This window comes from Populus euphratica, unplaced genomic scaffold (genome assembly GCF_000495115.2).
Source record: "Populus euphratica unplaced genomic scaffold, PopEup_1.0 scaffold103.1, whole genome shotgun sequence".
NCBI classification, from domain to species: Eukaryota; Viridiplantae; Streptophyta; class Magnoliopsida; order Malpighiales; family Salicaceae; genus Populus; species Populus euphratica.
The window spans coordinates 457742-477374 of record NW_011499891.1 but is presented as its reverse complement, the minus strand read 5'-3'; the positions used below and the strand labels follow the sequence as shown (position 1 = coordinate 477374).

The 19633-nt window shown below is 30.6% G+C and overlaps 2 protein-coding genes and 1 long non-coding RNA gene across 9 annotated transcripts; 2 read left to right on the top strand and 1 right to left on the bottom strand.

Annotated features, from left to right (window-relative positions):
• The first annotated feature begins 1166 nt into the window (after positions 1-1166).
• LOC105131195 (probable Histone-lysine N-methyltransferase ATXR5) lies at positions 1167-9664 on the top strand. 6 transcript variants are annotated; one of them, XM_011034043.1, is made up of 8 exons: positions 1169-1742; positions 1850-1936; positions 6153-6376; positions 6475-6575; positions 6666-6878; positions 7118-8337; positions 8453-8569; positions 8931-9660. In XM_011034043.1, exons 1-6 carry the CDS (start codon positions 1406-1408, stop codon positions 7275-7277), a joined length of 1122 nt encoding a protein of 373 aa, XP_011032345.1. In that variant the 5' UTR covers positions 1169-1405; the 3' UTR covers positions 7278-8337; positions 8453-8569; positions 8931-9660. The 6 variants fall into 6 exon arrangements, with proteins under 6 accessions (XP_011032349.1, XP_011032345.1, XP_011032347.1 ...); XM_011034047.1 differs by having other exon boundaries at positions 1167-1742; positions 7966-8569; positions 8931-9664; XM_011034045.1 differs by having other exon boundaries at positions 7118-8569; positions 9001-9660.
• A 1694-nt stretch (positions 9665-11358) lies between these two features.
• LOC105131194 (uncharacterized) lies at positions 11359-17035 on the bottom strand. Its single transcript, XR_843383.1, has 3 exons — positions 16854-17035; positions 11685-11687; positions 11359-11372 (listed from the first exon to the last, which is right to left on the bottom strand). It is a non-coding gene; the product is annotated as an uncharacterized LOC105131194 (long non-coding RNA).
• LOC105131193 (uncharacterized) lies at positions 15033-16733 on the top strand. 2 transcript variants are annotated; one of them, XM_011034041.1, is made up of 4 exons: positions 15033-15270; positions 15393-15582; positions 16156-16188; positions 16313-16733. In XM_011034041.1, exons 1-4 carry the CDS (start codon positions 15136-15138, stop codon positions 16561-16563), a joined length of 609 nt encoding a protein of 202 aa, XP_011032343.1. In that variant the 5' UTR covers positions 15033-15135; the 3' UTR covers positions 16564-16733. The 2 variants fall into 2 exon arrangements, with proteins under 2 accessions (XP_011032343.1, XP_011032342.1); XM_011034040.1 differs by having other exon boundaries at positions 15068-15270; positions 16156-16662.
• Positions 17036-19633: the final 2598 nt, after the last annotated feature.

The following is a 19633-nucleotide window of genomic DNA, read 5'->3' as shown; positions in this document are numbered from 1 at the left end:
TCCCTTGAACTTAACCTATATAGTTTATTAATTTATTTTAACCTTAAGGTAATATTATCTATAATTATGTGATTAACAGGTAGATGTTATAGTTTTTAAACTTGATATAAAATAAGTTTTGGATTATATAATTAGCAAGTTGATTTGGGTTATTTTAAGTTGATTTTTTTTATTTTTGATTAATTAAATTCACAAACTTCCTTGCTTAAGAACATATCAATTAATTATTATTTATTTTTGAATAAATTGTAGTTACTTAGTTGTTATTAGCTTTTAGTGTTCTAGTTTTTAGTGACATGATCAAAAAATTAAAAATAATTGTTAATTATTAATTTATATTTATATTTATATTCCTTTGTTGTAATTAATAAAGTGAGCATATTTCAGATAAATTAAAGAAGTCTATTCCCACCCTAAATATAATTTTATATTCATTAAATAAATTACATAGCTTTGATTAGAACCTCACATTGGTATATTATGGCAACAAACAAGGAAAGGATCAAGAATTTAAAGGCTAGACTTGGAAATTGATCATCACGTCTATTTGAAAGAAGGAATGGAGCCCATTAACATGAGACCATACAAGTATGCTTATTTTCAAAAAATTGAAATTTAAAAACCAGTTCATGAAATCTATCGTTAGTCATTTTTCTTCCCTTGTTTTATTAGTGATAAGCACACCCAATATTTATACAACAAAAAATAAATCTAAAGTAATCCTTTATATAAAATTTTGACCCCTTTTACTTAATTTGAAACAAACAAAAGCTTTACATTAAAATACATTAGAATAATTTTTTTATTTTAAAAAATTATTTTTAATATTAATATATCAAAATAATTTGAAAATATAAAATAATATTTTAAAATATTTTTAAAAGGTAAAAACAAACATGACTTAAAAAATATTTGAGAATGTTATAACAATTGTTTTTCAATGTGATTTTTATTTAGAAATATATCAAAATAATATTTTATTATTATTTTTTTTAAAATTATTTTTAATATTAATATATTAAAATAATTCAATTTTTAAAAAAATAATTAAAAAAATATATAAATTTTATAAAACACAATTTTAAACGTGTTCCGAGATAGGTTCTTACTAAGTATAAATAAATAAAGGCCACCCTTGTCTTTTAATTATCAAACGGCTATAAAATCCAAAACCCCGTAACGGCCGCTACATCAAATTCCGTGCACTCACCCGGCGCACGTTAGCATCTCTCGCCATTACCCGCGACTGGGAAAAAAATAAAAGGACCTCTTGATATCTCTCTCTCTCTCTCTCTCTCTCTCCAGTGCAACAAACAACACCAAATTCATTCTCAGGAAAAAAAAAAAAAACCAAATTAGCTCCGAGAATTCCAATTCTACCCTCCGCTCACCTCCCAATTTACCAATGCCTCCAACCTCCACCACCACGGCGGCGGCCAGGCGCCAAATCAGCTCTCGCCGCCGCACATCGGCACCTCGGAGGCGGTCACCGCCGCCGAAGAGGATGAAGTTGTTGACGGAGATACTGCAGAAGGCAGCGTATGCGGTGGTGGAGAGGGAGGACTACGGAGATGTCAGCTGCGAACAATGCCGCTCCGGGGAACGATCGGAGGAGCTGTTGTTATGTGATAAATGTGATAAAGGATATCACATGAAGTGCTTGAGACCGATTGTTGTTAGGGTTCCGATTGGCTCGTGGATTTGCAACAAGTGCTCTGGAGATGGCCAGAGACGTGTAAGAAGTAGGGGGATTTGATTTTTGCATTTGAATTTTTTTATTTTTGTGATTGTAGAGTCGTTTTGAGAGTAACAATTGTGCGTTTTGATTGGTTTGATTTTTGTGTGCTAGGGTTATCGCAGAGGAAAATAATCGATTTTTTTAGGATTCAGAAGTGTAAGAACGATGATGTTAAAATGAAATGCAGGTCCCTACAAGGTGAATTCTTTATTTATCCTTCTAATTGCTAGATTGTTTTATTTATTTATTCATTTAATTTGTTTGTTTTTGTGATTAATGGAGTTTTTGAATTTTTTTTTCCGGATTGTTATTGAACGTGTTTCAGGATTTGCAAGCAAAAAATTATACTAAAAGTTAAAAAATTACCGGGTTCAAATCTTTTAATAATAATAATAAAGAATGAGAGTAGGAGTATCACAGGTGTGTAGCTAAATGGTACTCTTTGCTGCAAAGCATTGGGAGAGGGTAGGACTCGGGTGGGATTGTGCCCTTCCTGCCCAAAGAACTCAAAGTAAGATAAATTTTTTTAACTTTTATAGAACTAATAGCATAGGCTCACAAACAATAAAATTTAAGAAAGAAAGGAAATAAAAAAGATAAATTTTTTTCAACTTTTACTAGAACTAATAGCAAGGACAGTAGAAGAAGACTCGCAAACAATAAAATTTAGAAAGAAGGAAAGAAAGAGAGAATAAAGATGAACTTTGAGATAAAATGAAAAAAAAAAGTGAAAAAATTACCGGGTTCAGATCCTTTTAATAATAATAATAATAATAAAGAATGAGAGGGGATGGGGGGTATCATAGGCGTGCAGCTATACGGTACTTTTTACTGCAAAGCATTGGGAGCGGGTAGGACTCGGGTGGGATTGTGCCCTTCCTGCCTAAAGAACTCAAAATTAGATAATGTTTTTTTTTACTTTTACCAGAACTACTAGCAAGGACCAATGACTCACAAATAATAAAATTTAGAAAGAAGGAAAGGAAAAAATGAAAAAAAAATGAAATTTTTTTTTTTCAACTTTTACAAGAACTAATAGCAAGGACAGTAGAAGATGACTCACAAACAATAAAATTTAGAAGAAGGAAAGAAAGAATGACTCACAAACAATAAAATTTAGAAAGAAGGAAAGAAAGAAAGAAAGAATAAAGAAGAACTTTGAGATAAAATGAAAAAAAGAAGTGAAAAACAAAAAGTAAGAAAGGAAAAATGGATATTATTTTTGTCTTGGCTCTAGCTCATAGGAAGTACTTGAAATACTACTGCTAGAACATTTATGAATTTCAATACCTATAACAAAGCGTGGCAAGGCGCTCTATGCCTTGCAATTTAGAGTGAATTTGATTCTTTTATTTTGCACCATGGGGTTCTTGCTAAATGTTGATCATTGCCAGATGTAGAGATATTTAAGTTAGATCAAATGTAGAAACCTTTGAGGCATTTCACCCCTTAAAAGAAGATTCCAACAAACGTGATTGACCTCTGGTATGGTTTTTGATAATCCTTGTTATTTTGAGTAAGATAGTTATTGCTCTTCTTTTTCCTGATTTTACATTTAATCTAATCATAAATGGAATCAATGTTAAGATCTCATGTCCACTGAACAAATTTTGCTCAGTTGGCTTACACTCTTGAGTTGCATTTGACATGACTCTAATGTATTTGGTAATGTGGTGAAGAGTGTTCTTGTAAAAATGTTTTTTAATTGAAAAGGCGTCAAAATGATGTTTTTTTCAGTTTTTATTTTTAATTTTTGATATCAACATATCAAAATCATTAAAAAGCATATAAAAAATCAATTTGATGCATTTTTAGGCTAAAGAATTTTGTAAAGTACTTTGAAAAGCAGGCTGAACCTCATTACCAAACAGAGCAACGAGTAAACTGTTTTGGGAGTATTTGTCAAGAGCATAAAAGCTAAGAACACAAAATGACAGGCAATCTAATCTACCCAATATTTCAGCAGAATTAGTCCTGATACATTTAGAACCAAGAAAGTAGTCCTTAGAAGGTATATTAAATGGGTGGTATCAAAGGACTAGAGTTTCACTGTATTATAAACTGTTTTAACCATTCTATCACTATTAACAACACAGTCTCATATATAACTAAAACCTCAGTGACTTAGAAAATATTTAACCAAATTTGTTAAGAGATTTAAATATTTTTAGTTTGGTTATCTATTCTATGTCTCGAAAAATGGTCCAAAATTTGGTTCTTTTTATGGCTCAAAATATGTTGAAGTAAAAGAAATCAGTCGGTAATAATTGTGAGCATTATCTAATTTTCTTTCTCACTAACAGGAACCATATGTTAAGGGTAAAAATTTAAATAAACACATTTAATTCAAAACTGGTAGAAAAGAAAAATGAACTGTGTTTAATCTACTATTCTTAAACAACCTAAAAGATGGACAGTTAAGGGATAGAGGGTATAGACATAAAAGATTTGAAAAAGATGTGGCACAGCAACAATGGCAATGATGGTGGAAAGTATGAGGATAATAGCTTTAACTTTTGTTAATCAAGCCGTCTTCTTAACTAAATAGGGTTAACTGAGGAATAGATTTTATTGAAGGAAAATGATAAATTCCTTCTTAATCAGCATTTGAATCCATGTCCTCCATGACTTAAGGCTTAGAATGGCCAGCAAGCAACCTAACCAAGTCCTGGATACGTCCATTTAACATTTACTTTGTAGAACAAGCAAATTGTTGCTTTACATGTAGAATCACATGGGCCAGGGTAGATTGCACTCTATTGTCGATATTTGTTGAGAAATCCATCTCATAATCAACAAAATTATGCCTCATCACTATGTTTTGCATATTAGGATACTACATAAATCATTTCACACAATTACATTTTATTTGCATCAAGCGTTTGCCCATGCATGTTCAAAATTAGTGGGATCGATGTTTGGAGTGTGATCATTGATGGTATGTTATGTGATTACACAAACATGCTAAGGTGTTGTTTGGTAACAAAGAATGGAATGATGAGAATGAGAATGAAATTTTTATTCCTACATCATAGGTATTTTGTTAAAAGGAGTGAAATGAGAATAGAAATGGAGAATGGGAATGGGAATGAAAATTAAATATAGTTTCATTTCTATGGGGGAGGTAGAAACAAGGAACAAGAATGAATTTCCTTCTTAAGAAAGATATATTGTTTCTTTTCATTATATATCAATTACTTCTACCATCATCACTACCTCAATAAGTATTGTCATTGTCATCATTGGTGGTGGTGGTGACGACTTTTTTTTACAAAAAATATTATTATTATTATTATTCCACCACCTTCACCACTTTTCTTCCACCGCCACCTCCAATTGTGTTGGCATTAATTTTTTTAAAAATAGATAATTGTTATTATTAAACTATTATTATCACCACCACCACCTACTCCTACATCATCATACCACCACCACCGCAATCTTCTTTATCACTTTTAGTACCATCATAGTTTATGAAATCATTCTTTTAATCATTATTTACTTTTATCTTAAAAATAAGGCTTTAAAAATTTTAAATTTCATTTCAACTTCTTGTAACTATTCCAAATACAGTATTATAATTAAAATGTCATTCCAATTCTTTAGTTTTCATTCCAATTCCTCCATTCTGGATCTTTCATTCCTGATAACCAAATGACACCTGAATTTGTGTATTTATCACATCTTTTTTGGACTTTGATTATGATTGCGTATTCATCACCATTTATGACAGTTTATTAAAAAAGGATTATAGTCCTTAGCTACCCAAAAACATTTATTCTGCATTTACTAGCAGGTACTGCAACTTAGTAGAAAGGCAAAATCATAGTTTCTTTCCTTTCCCTTATATTCAGCTAAACATTAGGTATGAATCGATGTACTGTTGACTCCCATAATAAAGCATCACTCTTATGAATTATGTTATATTCTCAAAACCTTTCTTTAAGACTAAGTTTTCTTGAAAATTGAATCCACTCTGGTAAATGTACTGTATGTTTACCATATAGTATCAAAATTTCTAACTTCTTACTAATAATTCCATGTATCTTTGTAAAATGAAAAGGCAAAAGCATACAAGTTAAACATTGTAACACAGGAAGTTGCTGTTTTGTCAATGTATTTTGTTGTTTACTTTAAATTATTCTATTAACTGCATTGACTTTCATGGAACAAATAGTTTGGGGCCTTGTCAAACCTATTTCTGCCTTTTGGTTTCCATGAATGATATTATTGCCTGGTTTTTTGCTACATGCACCTTTGAAAACACAATTTTCTATAACTGCTCTTTTTGTGCTTTTTTATTGCATGTAAACATTTAGTTAAGAAATGCTAGTGCTAATGCATCAACTAGTTGAATTAGATTTGGTGATGTAAAGTTGATGTTTTCATTCCTTTCTCTCGAGTTGTTTTCAAGACTCTAGGAAGCGCCGGAGACATTCATTGGTGTATCAAAAGAAAAGGAGGAGACTGTTGCCATTTATTCCATCAGCAGATCCCACCCAAAGGCTGAAACAAATGGGCACCCTTGCTTCTGCGTTAACGGCATTGCACATGGAATTTAGTGATGATTTAACCTACTTGCCTGGCATGGCTCCTCAATCAGCCAATCAGGCCAAGTTTGAGCAGGGTGGCATGCAGGTCTGAATTTAAAATTTTCTTTTTTATCCTTATTTTTTCTCCAGACCTTTTATTGTCTTGTATTGCATGTTGGTTGCTTTATCTGGTACTTCTATTAGGTTCTTTCCAAGGAGGACATAGAGACATTGGAACAGTGCAGAGCTATGTGCAAAAGGGGCGAATGCCCTCCTCTTTTAGTTGTTTTTGATTCATGTGAAGGGTACTTGCATCTTGAACAGATTTATTGAGGTAGCAACTATATTTTGGGTACTGCATATTTGAGTAGGTTCAACTCTATTCTTCTGTGCAGATATACAGTTGAGGCAGATGACCAGATAAAGGATTTGACCATCATAGCAGAATACTCAGGTGATGTGGATTACATCAAAAACCGAGAACATGATGATTGTGATAGCATGATGACCCTTCTTTTGGCAAGAGACCCATCCAAAAGCCTTGTCATCTGCCCTGATAAACGTGGAAATATTGCTCGCTTTATCAATGGAATTAACAATCATACACCGTAAGCCCGCCTAACCCATTGCTTCTCCTATTATGATATATATTGAAGCAAAATATGACCAGTTTATTGTCAAACCTTTTTATTACTTGTCTTCTGCTCTATACGACACATGATGCCCTTCAACATATCCTATGTGACCTCACATATAAAATTCTACTTTTTCTGTGAAAATTGTATCCGAATTAGAAATTATCAGCCCATCCTCTGTTAAGCTTAAAGTTATATCCAATTCTGTGCAGGGATGGTAAGAAGAAGCAGAATTGTAAATGTGTGAGATACAGTGTAAATGGGGAATGCCAGGTCATTTTGGTTGCTACTCGTGATATTGCTAAAGGGGAGAAGCTATACTATGATTATAATGGATATGAGCATGAATACCCTACTCAACATTTTGTTTGAGAAAACTTATAGATATCTAACAATCCTACGGAACTGGGATGCAATTTTGGATCCAGCTAGATCCTTTCTCATCCGGCGTTTTATTTCAGGGCTTACTCATTGCTATTGCAGAGTCAAAAAGCATTTCTTCTAATGTATCCATGGGCTATTTAGTAATTTATCATGTAGAGCTGGCCTTTTCTGAGACCATGACATAAATAGAGCAGGAGAGAAACTTTCCTTAGAATTTAGCCTAGGAATATTTTGAAGGAAATTTTTTTGTAATACAGATTTCAATGGAATATTGTAATTCTCATTCCTTGGCATCCTCTGTGTTAATAATCTGTTGGTCATTTACAAGGTATTTCCATTTAAAAATATCCATTCGAGCTTTTTTTTAATTGTTTCCCCCTCTACATTTCACTAACTAAATTTTTTTAAATGCAATTTTGCATTTTCACCTTTGTTATGATTTGCTGGTTCATAATTTGTAGGAAAGCAAGTATTGCTATCAGTTGCTTTACATATTGATGCTATATTTTCTGTCAGCCCCATTTGTGATTCAATTTGATCCATCATGTTGAACTAGAACACTGGAATGAATGCTTAATTGCAGAGGCTTTCATGGTGTATCTAATCAACTCTGGTTCAATATATGCTGCAGCTTGTCATGAAATTTCACTGACATATCTTTCTGTATTCTCTTCAGTTTTTACATTCTGACTTCTCAATTGTGAATTTTGAGATATTCCATTTATCCATGGATAATTCAAAGGGATTCTTCAAAGCTGCTGATAAGAGTTAACTGGGACATGAGATGTGCCGTGCTTCTTTGGATGCTTGTTGCTGGTTGTCTCATGTTGGCCCCCTATTCCTATGCATACAAAATTTATGTTTATTTTGAAAGACCAATTAAGGTGCTGGGTCCAGTGCCTATACACCAAGGCTGTTCAAGATATTGATGTGAATGCCCTCGCTTGTTGCTTAATGCATGCATTATAGAGGCTGTTTCTAGGAATCACAAGGCTTGAGATTCAAGTCTCGAGAGCAGCCAATTAATTCATTTGGCATAACTGAAAGGGTTGTACAATCTCCAAATTCTCGTTCAAATTCACTTATGTGGATTCGTGGAAATTTTGGTTTCACTTATATTTATACCTACTCATCACAATGCACGTGTGATGCATTATTTTCAGGTTTGACAAGATGGTTTGCTTCTTTGAAGTTGCTGTTGTTGATGCTTCATCTAAACAGACAGTGAGAATCCTTATGGACAGCATCACCACTCTAGTTGCTTCCCTTTGTTTTAGGAGGTATGAATTTTGTCAGCTGGAAATTTCATCAGATGAAAAAATCTTCACAAATTTTGAAATCTTCAAGCCGAGGTGCTCCCCTTCTCTTTTGTAAAATACATTTGTGAATTTGAAAAAATACATAAGAAAAAGATAAATAAATCTCCGATCAAATTTATAGTATAAATTCTGAAATTTGTTTTGAAAATTCATACCGAGTTTTTCCAAATTGGAATATGTAAACTGATAAGCAAATAGGCTATAGGATGCTCTGGCATCCATGACCTTGGCCATGTTATTCTCCCCTGATGATGTTTTATTCTTTGACATATAGAGTTCCCATTTCATTAAATTTTGAATTAGATGGCATCTTTCTTTTCAGGGTTCTACATGCTTGAGAGTCAGATTCAAGTTGTGCATCTAAAGCTGTGTTCCAATTATTTGATTTGCAGCTCAGCATTGAATAGAAAGATCATTTCCAGCTGCTGATCTTAGGTATCGGGCAATCACAGGTGACTGAAACTAGATATCGAATGACTAAGACAGTTTTGATGCAGGTAAAATATAGTTAGTTCATCTGTTAAGCTTTCAAACTGTGCATATCACGGTCTGTACAGAATGTCAAGCTTGGGTAACGTTTCTTTTACCTGTTGTTAGCTTGCCTAACTGATTAAATGAACTTGATGTTCAATGATTTGTCAGATATTCCGCACTCTATTAAAAGTTTATGCAATGAAATTAAATAATGTAATCCTCTTCCCTTACCAATTGAAGTCTTCCACTGTCTATAATGTCAAAAGTGAGTTCTGTGTTTGGTATTGTGGCAACTTTTTGTGGTTGTGGTTTGAAAAAAGTTGTTTTATGGTACTGCACCTGCGTTGTGTTCTTTTGTTGGGACTTACAGGTTGAATTTTGCATGGTAAAAACAGATTGCAAGGACCAATTGCTAGAAGTTTCTCAAGGTATCGCATTTTATGGACCTGGGTTCACTTTCCTGAGTAGGTGAGGGCACCTGAATCTAACTTTTGGCTTGTGTGGTGAATTCTAACCAATTCAATGGTCTATTAATTTTGACATGGTAATAGAAGCTCGAAATGCCAAATTCATGATTACATACAGAGGTTGTCACCGTTATTATTTCAGTCCCAGTTAATCCCAGTCCCACACAAGGTATCCTTGTGCATCGATTTCTTCAGCTATCATATCTTGTTTTTGCAGGGGATTTAGCACTTATTGATTTTAATTAAAGTTTCCAAAATCCAATATAACAATCAAAATTGGAAGTGTCCCCCATTATTGCTTGCCTTCTCACAGGACAAAATCTTGGTCATGCGATTTGCCTACACCAAAACGCATGCCCTAACCTTCAATATAACACAGTTTCATTCTGATAGGACCCGTTGTAAAAATCTGAAAACAAAAGCTTTTCTGCAAAACTTCATACTCTTCTTTAACAGATAATTAACCAAAACTCTAAACTGTGAGGGTTTTTCATTGTAGTAGTAGATATAGTTAACTGTGAATTGCTATTGTCAAATCACTCTTTTGCCCATGAGTTAAAAAAAAAAAAGTGTAATGGTATTGAGGATGTTTTGGTTTTTATAATTGGTCCATTAGTCATTAAAAAATTATTTAGGGATAGCTTAATATTTTTTTTAACAATTTCTTGAGTTATTTCCCAAGAGTTTTTTAGTCTTTTTAAAAACATTGAAATAGTTAAAATACTTATTTTACCTTTGAAGTAAAAAAAATGAGTTATTAATGGAGGGTTTTTTTAGTTTTTTGTACTTTGAAATACAATAGAAATACTACTATAGAAAAGATAAAAATCAAGATGTGTTTAGGGGTATTTATGTATTTTTATTATGGTTTTTTTTTTTTGTGTTCATGAAGGGCATTATGATATTTCTATATCAAAAAAATAATTATTTTATTTAAAAAAGATACTAGCGTGTTATGTTCATGCGCTAGTGACAAGGTGTCATATTGATGTAGTATTATGGTTAGTTTCTTATTGGTGGTTTTTCTCTTTCTTTCTTTTTCTCTTCTTCTCTCTTTTTTAGAGAAAGTGCAAATTTGTTCTTTAAAAAAAATTGTCAATTTCAATCCTTTTATTTTTTTAATTGTTTATTGATGTCCTTGGTCTTATTAAAGTTTTAGTTATCTTCAATTTAGTTCTTGAATTACAATGTCATAGATTATTATTTTTTTAATGCAATTCTTATTTTTTTGATTTCTAATTTTTTTTTCTTGATGCTTTTGTTAAAATTTTGTTGATTTTTAATTTAATTCTAGGTTTGTTCTAGTCTCATAGCCAAAACTATGAGTTTCGCATGTTTTTTTTTAATAATTTTTTTAAATGATTTTTTAATTTAATTTTTGAATAATTCTTTTTTATTTTATAAAGGTGAGCTTTATTTTATAAATAAAAAAATATTTATTTTTAAATAATATTTCTTATATGTTTGGTCTTGTATGATGTTTTCAGTTCTGTATTTGTTTTTGTTTGTATCATTTTATATTGATTTTAATAAGTAAATTTGATAGACATAAATAGGTAAATATCTCATCCTACATCAAATATCTTAGTCTATATCTATCTATTAATTTTTCTAGTTTATCTTTTAGTTATTGTTAATGGTTTTTTTTTTACACATGATTATTGGTTTATTTGATTAGACATGAGCTTTTTGATTTATAGTTTGATTTTATTTTTTTAGAAAATAGCTTGCATACCTCGGGGTTTTTTCTATATAAAAACAAAATGCAGTGCGTGAGTTAAATTGTTAGTATAAAGTTAAAAAACGTGGGAAAACAGAAAACACTATTTTGCCACACTCATTAGCATTAGAGATTATAATCATTAATTTTTTTTCTTTTGCATTTTGACCCTCTTTTCCCTTTAATTATTGATTTTTTTTTTAATTTAGTCTTTGTATGATATGTTTGTAGGGATTTAAAGTTGATAATTTATTTTCATTTGCCTTTTATATGGTTATCATTATATCAAAAAAATCTCAACATTGCGATATAGTCTATTTTTTAAAAGTTTAGTTAAATAAAAAATGATTTTGAAAAAAAAATAGATTATTAAATTTTATGGAGTTAAAGATCTAATTTGCAAGTTTGGCGAGACAATCTTAGTTGTATCAGTTCATGGTTTAGTAGAGCTTTTTATTTTTACTCATTGTACTTGATTATGTAATCATGTATTCTTCTTTTTATCACATAGTTTAAAAACATTTTTTAAAAAATCAATGTTATTAAATTTTAAGAAGTCCATGGACATGTTGACTAGTTTATCAAGTTTAATTTTATTAGGTAAAAAAAAATCAACATGACATAGTTCAACATGTTACTTTAAGATTTGGTCAAATATTGTCAACATGCTAAATCATTTAATTTATTAGATAAAAAAACAGTCAAATGGTACTACCAAAAAAATATTTGTATTCTTTAACATTTTGATTGATTAGATTGATAAATTTCAAGATTGAATTGCTTAATTAGATTCAAATGATACTATTAAAAAAATATTTGTACTCTTTAACATTTTTTTTCAAGTTAAAAAAAAAAAGAATAATTCAATTCACAGTGAAACGCAAACGAATGTACTAATATAAAGTTAAAAAACATTGTTTCCTTACACCTATTGCCACTGTAATTATAATATATATATATATATATATATATATATATACACATATATATATATATATAGTGTTTTGACCTTTGTTATTTATTTTTAAATTTTTTAATTATATGATGTGTTGCTAGGGATTTAAAGTTGATAGTTTATTTTAATTTATTTTTTATATAATTATCATGATATCAAAAAAATATCCTAACATAGGGTTAGTATCAGAAAAATATTTCAGCATCGCAATATTAATATGGTATATTTAAAAAAATAGTAAAAAAAAATTCAATTATGAAATTTTATTTTAACGAGCTAATCTTGGTTGCCTCGGTTTGCAGGTTTAGTAGTGGTTGTTCTTTTTACTTATTGATCATGATTGATCATTTATTTTTTTATAATATGGTTTTAAAAAACAAAATCTTATTAAATTTTAAAAAGTTCATGAGCCTATTGACGAGTTCAACTTAAAAAAGTTATTTTTTTTTAATTTTATTTTTTAATATTATGCTAATTGAGAATTGAGTTTTATAATTTGTTTAATTTTATTTTTTATGAGTTTATTATAGTCTTAAAAAAAATCCTAGTATTTGTTTGATAGTTGATTTTATGATTGTCTATTTTTACTATTATATAGTTAAATAAACAAGTTTTTTTTTAAAAGAAGTTATTAATTCTAATAAAGTTCCTTGCCCGATTTACAAGTTTGACGTGTTGACCCGGTTACCTGATTTATAAGTTTAGTTGGTTTACTAATCAAACTTAATTTTTTTTTTATTTTTTTTATTTTTGGTCCTTTAATATTATTTTTTATTTTTATTTTTCTTTAATATTGGATTGGCTGGGAAATAAAATTCATGATTTATTTATTTTTACTTTTCTATAGAGTTATTATGATTTCAAATAAATGTTTTTTAGGGTGAATGATCGATTTTGCCAATATCTAATTTTATCATAAAATTAAATAAAAAAATTTACAAAAACAACAAAGTTAGTAAATCCATTTAAGTCTGTGATTTATTTAGGTCCCTAGACGATTGAGGTGATCCAATCTAACTTCGTCTCACTATTAAAAAATATTATCTAAATTTTTTTATTATTATTCTAATTATCTTTGGACCCATTGAATATAAAACTCAAGTTAAACAAGGAGTCAAATTAGTAGGTTTTAAAATCAAACTATTTAATTAAATTTATTGATATTGCTAAAATATTTCTATACTTTTAATATTTTCTTAAAAAAATTCTAACATGTAACGAAGTGCAAGAGAATATGCTAGTATTATATATAATATGGTTTATTAATTTCTAGATGGTTAATAATTTATCATGTCAAATTATCTAAACCAAATCCCAGGTTCCTAATATTGACCATAGTTATTAAAACTAGACTAACTGGGTAGATCGACTATGGACCTGGTCTACTTGGTAGCTAGATCAATCCAAGTAAGATAAAAGACTGATAAAAGCTGTAAAATAGTCAAACTTGGTAGACCTATGACTTGAGCGACCTAGCAAAACTTAATAATAACTTTTTTTTTAAATATGTTTTTTTATAGCAAGATTCTATTTTTTAATATTTTTTAATCGGTTATTAATACTTTTTGAAGTTCACTGTATAAATATTAAAAGAATTTTTTATTTTTTCAATGAAGGATTTGAAACTTTTTAATATATATATTTTATGTTTATAAGAAAAAAATTATGTTTCGTCAATGTGGGATAATTTTTTTTATTTAAATGCTTCAACTTAAAAAGATAATATAATATCTTTTAAATATGAAATAAAAAATCTTTTAAAATAATATTTTAAACTTTGTTATTTATAACATGTATAACATATATTTAATTTCTTAATTTTTTTATATAAAATATTAAAACTTGAAAAAAAAATTAATTTTTTTCAAATTAATTTGAATTGAACTAAATTAATCTATATAACCTAAAATATGATTTTTTAAAATTAAATTAACCCGGATAAGGTTTCGATAATACCGACAAATATCTAGTGCATGGGCAAATCCAAAACTATAAAAAGCAAAATTGAAGATGGACATGCCCCTCCATGCACGTGAAGGCCTTGTGAACTTTTGTCCTGGCCATGAGGTTCAACCCTATTCTGCATAGGGCAAGCATGAGTATCTGATCGGTACTGCTGCCTCCGTCAGGCCGTAATAAAGACCACAAATTGCCTGTGAGAGAGATGCCCTCAACCACTTTATAGTGCACTACTGTATAGGATTAGTCCTTACAAACACGTTCTGAAATCTAGATCATTATAATTAACCTTCTATAAATTATTATAATTAAAGTACAGGATGTTTTGATTCATGTTATATATATATATAAGTTGCATATAGTTCTTTTTAAAATATCAAGATACTATAAACAAATATTGGTCAAATTGAACACATTAACTTCCACTGTTATTACTAATAAAACGTTAATTTTTTATTAATAAAAAATTAATTCAAGACGTGATAAGATTATGGTCAAAAAATCAATTTTCAATAGGTTTGATAAATTTCTAGTAATTTTAAAAAAATTAAAATGGCTTATAGTTCAAATGTTGAAATAGAAAGAGAAATTGAAGTGCTATGGGTTTGTAGTTAAAAAGAGATAAATAAGGACTTGAAGTGTTAAGTGCATGGAAAACTGCATCCGAGATCAGGACAACTGGAATAGGACAATATCTCACTATCACTTTCACGGTCTTTTTAAATCTATCAAAGATAAGGATATCCTCTTCTAGTATTCTCTTCCTATTTATAGTTTCCCATCAATATTTACCATATAATGCCACCTCCGGTTGTGACCTCATCTGTCATCCTTTTAAGGCTGTAAATTCAACCGCCTGCTATAAAAGCAAGGCTTTCAAGAACACAATAGCCTGTACTAAGAGGAAGAAAAACCAAGATAAAATCTTCATCAAGTTCTTAGTTCAAAAGGGATGGTTAGCTTAGAAGAAGAAAGGCTGGTTCAAATGGTACATGACTTCATAGAATCAGAATCATCAACACCACCCATATTTCCTGCTTCCTCAAACTGCCTTTCTATCAACCAAGCCAGGTGTTTTACTTTACAGGTAAATCTTTCTTTAATATTGTCGTGTCTTGAAATATTCCTTCTTGTTCTTTGTCTGGCTTTGCCTTTATCCATGTGTGTCTCCTAATATTATGGGTTCATTTTGATCTTATTTTTTGTTAGGAGATACTTGGGAGAGTAACGGAAGCTGAGACTAGAGTTCTTGAGACTCTATTGAAGAATATGAGAAGCAGAAATGATGCAGAGAAAACAACCAGTTCGAAGATGTGGCTCCTGAAGAGGCTGAAAATGGATGGTTTTAATGCTTCTATTTGTCGAACTTCTTGGGCCACTTCCTTAGGATGCCCAGCTGGTGAGTCCCTCTCCCCTCTCTCTATTCACACACCTCCACACATACTCAAGTCTATAACTCTCTCATTTTCTCTGTTACGTATCCCTGTAAATATCTGTTGGAGTACTTGATCTTGATTGACATGTCTAGGCTAGCTAGTTTGGCCTTTTCCCTTACAAATTAGTTTTCAAGAAGCTGTTTTACAAGTATGTCTCACAAATTAATTTTCACAAAGTAGATACAAACTTCTTTTTTTGTGTGGGTGTGTGTACGTGGGTAGTGCCAGAAATCTTCAGCATAAAAAAAAATAAAAAATCAATCCCTTCTTAATCAGAAAAAAGTCAGACATGGCATGTAATTACACTCTGAACAGGACGCTTCTTGTCGACAGCACCCTTATCTTTGGAGATCTTGTATGCAAAGCTCTGGCTTTTTTCTTTTTCTTTTTCTTTTTCTGTTTCTGTTTTGAACTTCAAGCTCTGGCTCCTAGGGAAATGGTGTAGAGTCCAAGGGAAGTAATTTTAATTTTCTGAAGCTCATTTATGTGTTTGTTTTTTGTGGGAGGTAACTCTCTTCTTTAATGCTGTTTTACAGGTGCTTACGAGTACATTGACATCACATTGAAAGGGGAAAATGGTGACACAGTGAGGCTCATAGTGGACATAGACTTCAGGTCCCAGTTTGAACTGGCAAGACCAACCCCATTCTATAAAGAACTAACAGACACACTCCCATCTTTTTTTGTTGGCAGCGAAGATAAGCTCAGCCAAATCATCTCCCTGCTCTGCTCAGCTGCCAAACAGTCTCTTAGAGAGAGAGGGCTCCATGTGCCCCCTTGGAGGACTAGCTCATACATGCAGTCCAAATGGCTATCTAGGTGTTGCAAAGTCACTAATGACAGTAACATTGGTCACAGCAGCAGAGAAAATGGTGAAGCTAAAAATGGCTCACGTCATGGGTATAGCAGTCTGTGGACACCTCCAATGGTTAAGCCCAAGATAAGGGGTTTGGGTGGTGGGTCCAGCTTATCTAGTCAGCTCTCCAGCGTGGGCATAAATTGTTGCTGACCATGTTTTGCTGCAACCCAGTTTTTAAATTTGACAGACTGATAGATTATTTTTTTTAGATTAATGTGGGTGTCCGGATTAGTTTGTGTATATCACAACTAATTACACGGGCCCTGAAGGTAACGATCATGTAAGTCGTAAACTTCCAATGACTATCATATAAGTAACCAAGGACTCGAATCTGAAACCACAAAGGAAATAAATCTCTTAATCCCGAGTCCTTACCCCGAGGAACTTTTTGTAATGTAACAGAGATATTTGCAAGAATAATACATTGTGCTACTGTTAACTCCCAAGCACACAAGTCTGTAGTGCAGAGCAGTCCCTCTCTTTTCCCGTCTTCAATTATCAAAAGCAAGTTGCGCTTCAATTCAATTGATAAAGTCTTTTGACATGATTTATTTTATTACAGCTGTTGCTAAAAAGTTTTTGGTAATTTTTATTGTATAAAAAAATAGAGTATTATACAAAAAATATAATAAAACAATGACAATGACAAGAAGGAAAAAAAAAGGGGAGTGAAACAGCACGCTGGATACACGCAATTCCACATCACTCATGCGTAGGTGGCCTATATTTTCAGTCCTGTATTTTCAATGATTTGTCACTTTGGCCCTTATAGTTTGGATTTTGTGAATATCATCCCTGATGTTTCTAGAATTTTACTATGCAGCCCCTAAATGTTAAACACCCAACTGCAAGAGCGAATTTTGAATCACTTCCTCGAATTAATTTGTTCGAAGCTTACAAGCATATTTTTGGTATTATCACATGGACGAGGGTGTGTGTGTGTGTGTGTGTGTGAGGGGGAGAGAGAGAGAGAGAAGAGAGCATGAAAAAAGTGGATTTGTCACTAAGATCCATTATGTTGGTCAGGGACTATATTGAAACATTCTAAAAACGTTAGGGTTGATGTTGGTAAGTGTAAATTGTAACTGCCGAAAGGGGACGAACTCCTCCGCTGTCCAGCTTTCGTGTTTTTTTTTTTTCTTTTAATTATATATAGTTATTCAATTTGGTTTATTTACAAATAAATATAATAATTTATTAAACTAAAATCTGAATTAAATTGAGTTTTTTTAAAAAAAATTATATTAAAAAACCATCTATAAATTATTAAATAAAATCTTAATATATAATTTATAACTAGTTGGACTTGAAACTTGGATAAATTTATATTATTTTATTTTTTATTTTTTATCAAGTAAATAATAATAGAAATATTTTAATTTATGATTGTTTTATTATTAAGATTTTCATATTATATTAAAAAATTATTTTAATTTAATAATTTAAATTATTAGATAAAATTTTAAGATATAATTTATATTATTTTAAGGTATTATTATTTTATTAAAAAACTTAATAAATTTTGACTGATTGGCCATCAAAAAAGCTGATCACCCCAGCTCATAAATCATGGATAGAACTAGAACATCCGGATTAAAGATTCCTAGCACAAGATTTAAACTAATCAGATCATTAAATCGATCGTAACAGTCATTCTGATCATATCCAACCATATTTTTTCATGACACAGTGCAATAATTATCAAGCACATCCAAGAGTGACGTTGGGGCCGCAAGCTAGCAGGTGAGAAATACAAGACAATGACACAGTCTTGAAAGGCAAAAACCAGTGGCTCTTCTAAAAACAAGTGGCAAAAAACAGGGGGGAGGGCAGGCTTTCTTTTTCCTCTCGCAGATAGAAAGGAAGAGTATATATTAATGCTTTTGGTTTTTGTTTTTGTTTTTGTCAGGCTTTATTGTATTTTGTCTATATTTGGCGTATACGCTACAGAAGCGTGAGTATTGACAGCACAAGCAAGAAGACAGATGCCCATGGTGATCAATCATGGAGTTATTAGATATTTAGATCTCCAGAAAGCTTGCTAACGTTCACGTTGCGGTCCATGATTCTATGATTTTCTTAAGTTAGTCCATGATTATCTTATCTCTGATCCTCGATCCTTATCTTCAAATAGTGACCGCAGCTTCTGAGTAGAGAATGGGGTGTTCATATTCAATAGTTTGATTTGTCTTGAGGATATATACTAGGTTTGCAGATTGGCTTGTGAATCAAGGCTTGTTCGCTTCAATTGGAGTGCATTGTTTTGATTCCTCGCCTATAAGAATTATTGATAAGAGCAAGGGGTTGCTGTTCTTTGTCTCTGTGCTTTGTTGTCCTTTTTTTTTTGAACATTTATCACTTTAATTTAACAAAAATAAATTAAAAAATTATTATTAAATAGAAACTACCCCTACGAACAAAGACTTAAGAAATTTGCAATTGATTATCTCATTGAAAGCAAGAACATCTATGATTAATTATCTCCTTGTTAAAAAAACACCAGCAAAAAGTTAATATGTAGTGAGCATGCATGACTTTCATGCCCAAGGAAGAATATATATATATATATTAGTTTGTTTATCTAGACTCTATCATTAAACCCATTATAAAAAGTAAATCTTTAGAAATTAACTTGAATTTTTGTCAATTATATATGAAAAAGTAGTATGACTCAATGTTCAACAAATTTAATATTAAATAATAAATTATCATTAAGCATTACTATTTTTATTATCATTATTATTATTATTTAACATTACTATTTTTATTATTATTTTATTATTATTGTTATCATCATAATTATTACTATTATTACTATTAGAATCGTTATTGGTGCTTTTACTATTACTAATATTATTTTTATTTTTATTTTTATTATCACTATTATTATTATCATAATCACTACTATTATTATTATGATAAATTATTATTATTACCACTACTATTATTATTATAATAAATTATTATTATTAATATAGTTACTGTTACAATTATTAGCAACACTATTATTATTATTATTATTATATCAACGGTTCATATGCAAATATTCTTCTCTTTGCTCTTTAAAAATACAAGATTTTCGAGGCTTAAAGCCACAGTACATGGAACAGACAAGACGAAATGCAAGTAAATCCATGAATATGCTTCAGGTAATG

Bases quoted from the DNA above. Each gene is read 5' to 3' on its own strand.
- LOC105131193 (XM_011034040.1), top strand. From the start codon at position 15,136: ATGGTTAGCTTAGAAGAAGAAAGGCTGGTTCAAATGGTACATGACTTC. The intron at 15,271-15,392 runs GTAAATCTTTCT...ATTTTTTGTTAG, and splicing joins CCAGGTGTTTTACTTTACAG to GAGATACTTGGGAGAGTAAC. The intron at 15,583-16,155 runs GTGAGTCCCTCT...GCTGTTTTACAG, and splicing joins TTCCTTAGGATGCCCAGCTG to GTGCTTACGAGTACATTGAC.
- LOC105131195 (XM_011034043.1), top strand. From the start codon at position 1,406: ATGCCTCCAACCTCCACCACCACGGCGGCGGCCAGGCGCCAAATCAGC. The intron at 1,743-1,849 runs GTAGGGGGATTT...TTTGTGTGCTAG, and splicing joins TGGCCAGAGACGTGTAAGAA to GGTTATCGCAGAGGAAAATA. The intron at 6,576-6,665 runs GTACTTGCATCT...TCTTCTGTGCAG, and splicing joins GTTTTTGATTCATGTGAAGG to ATATACAGTTGAGGCAGATG.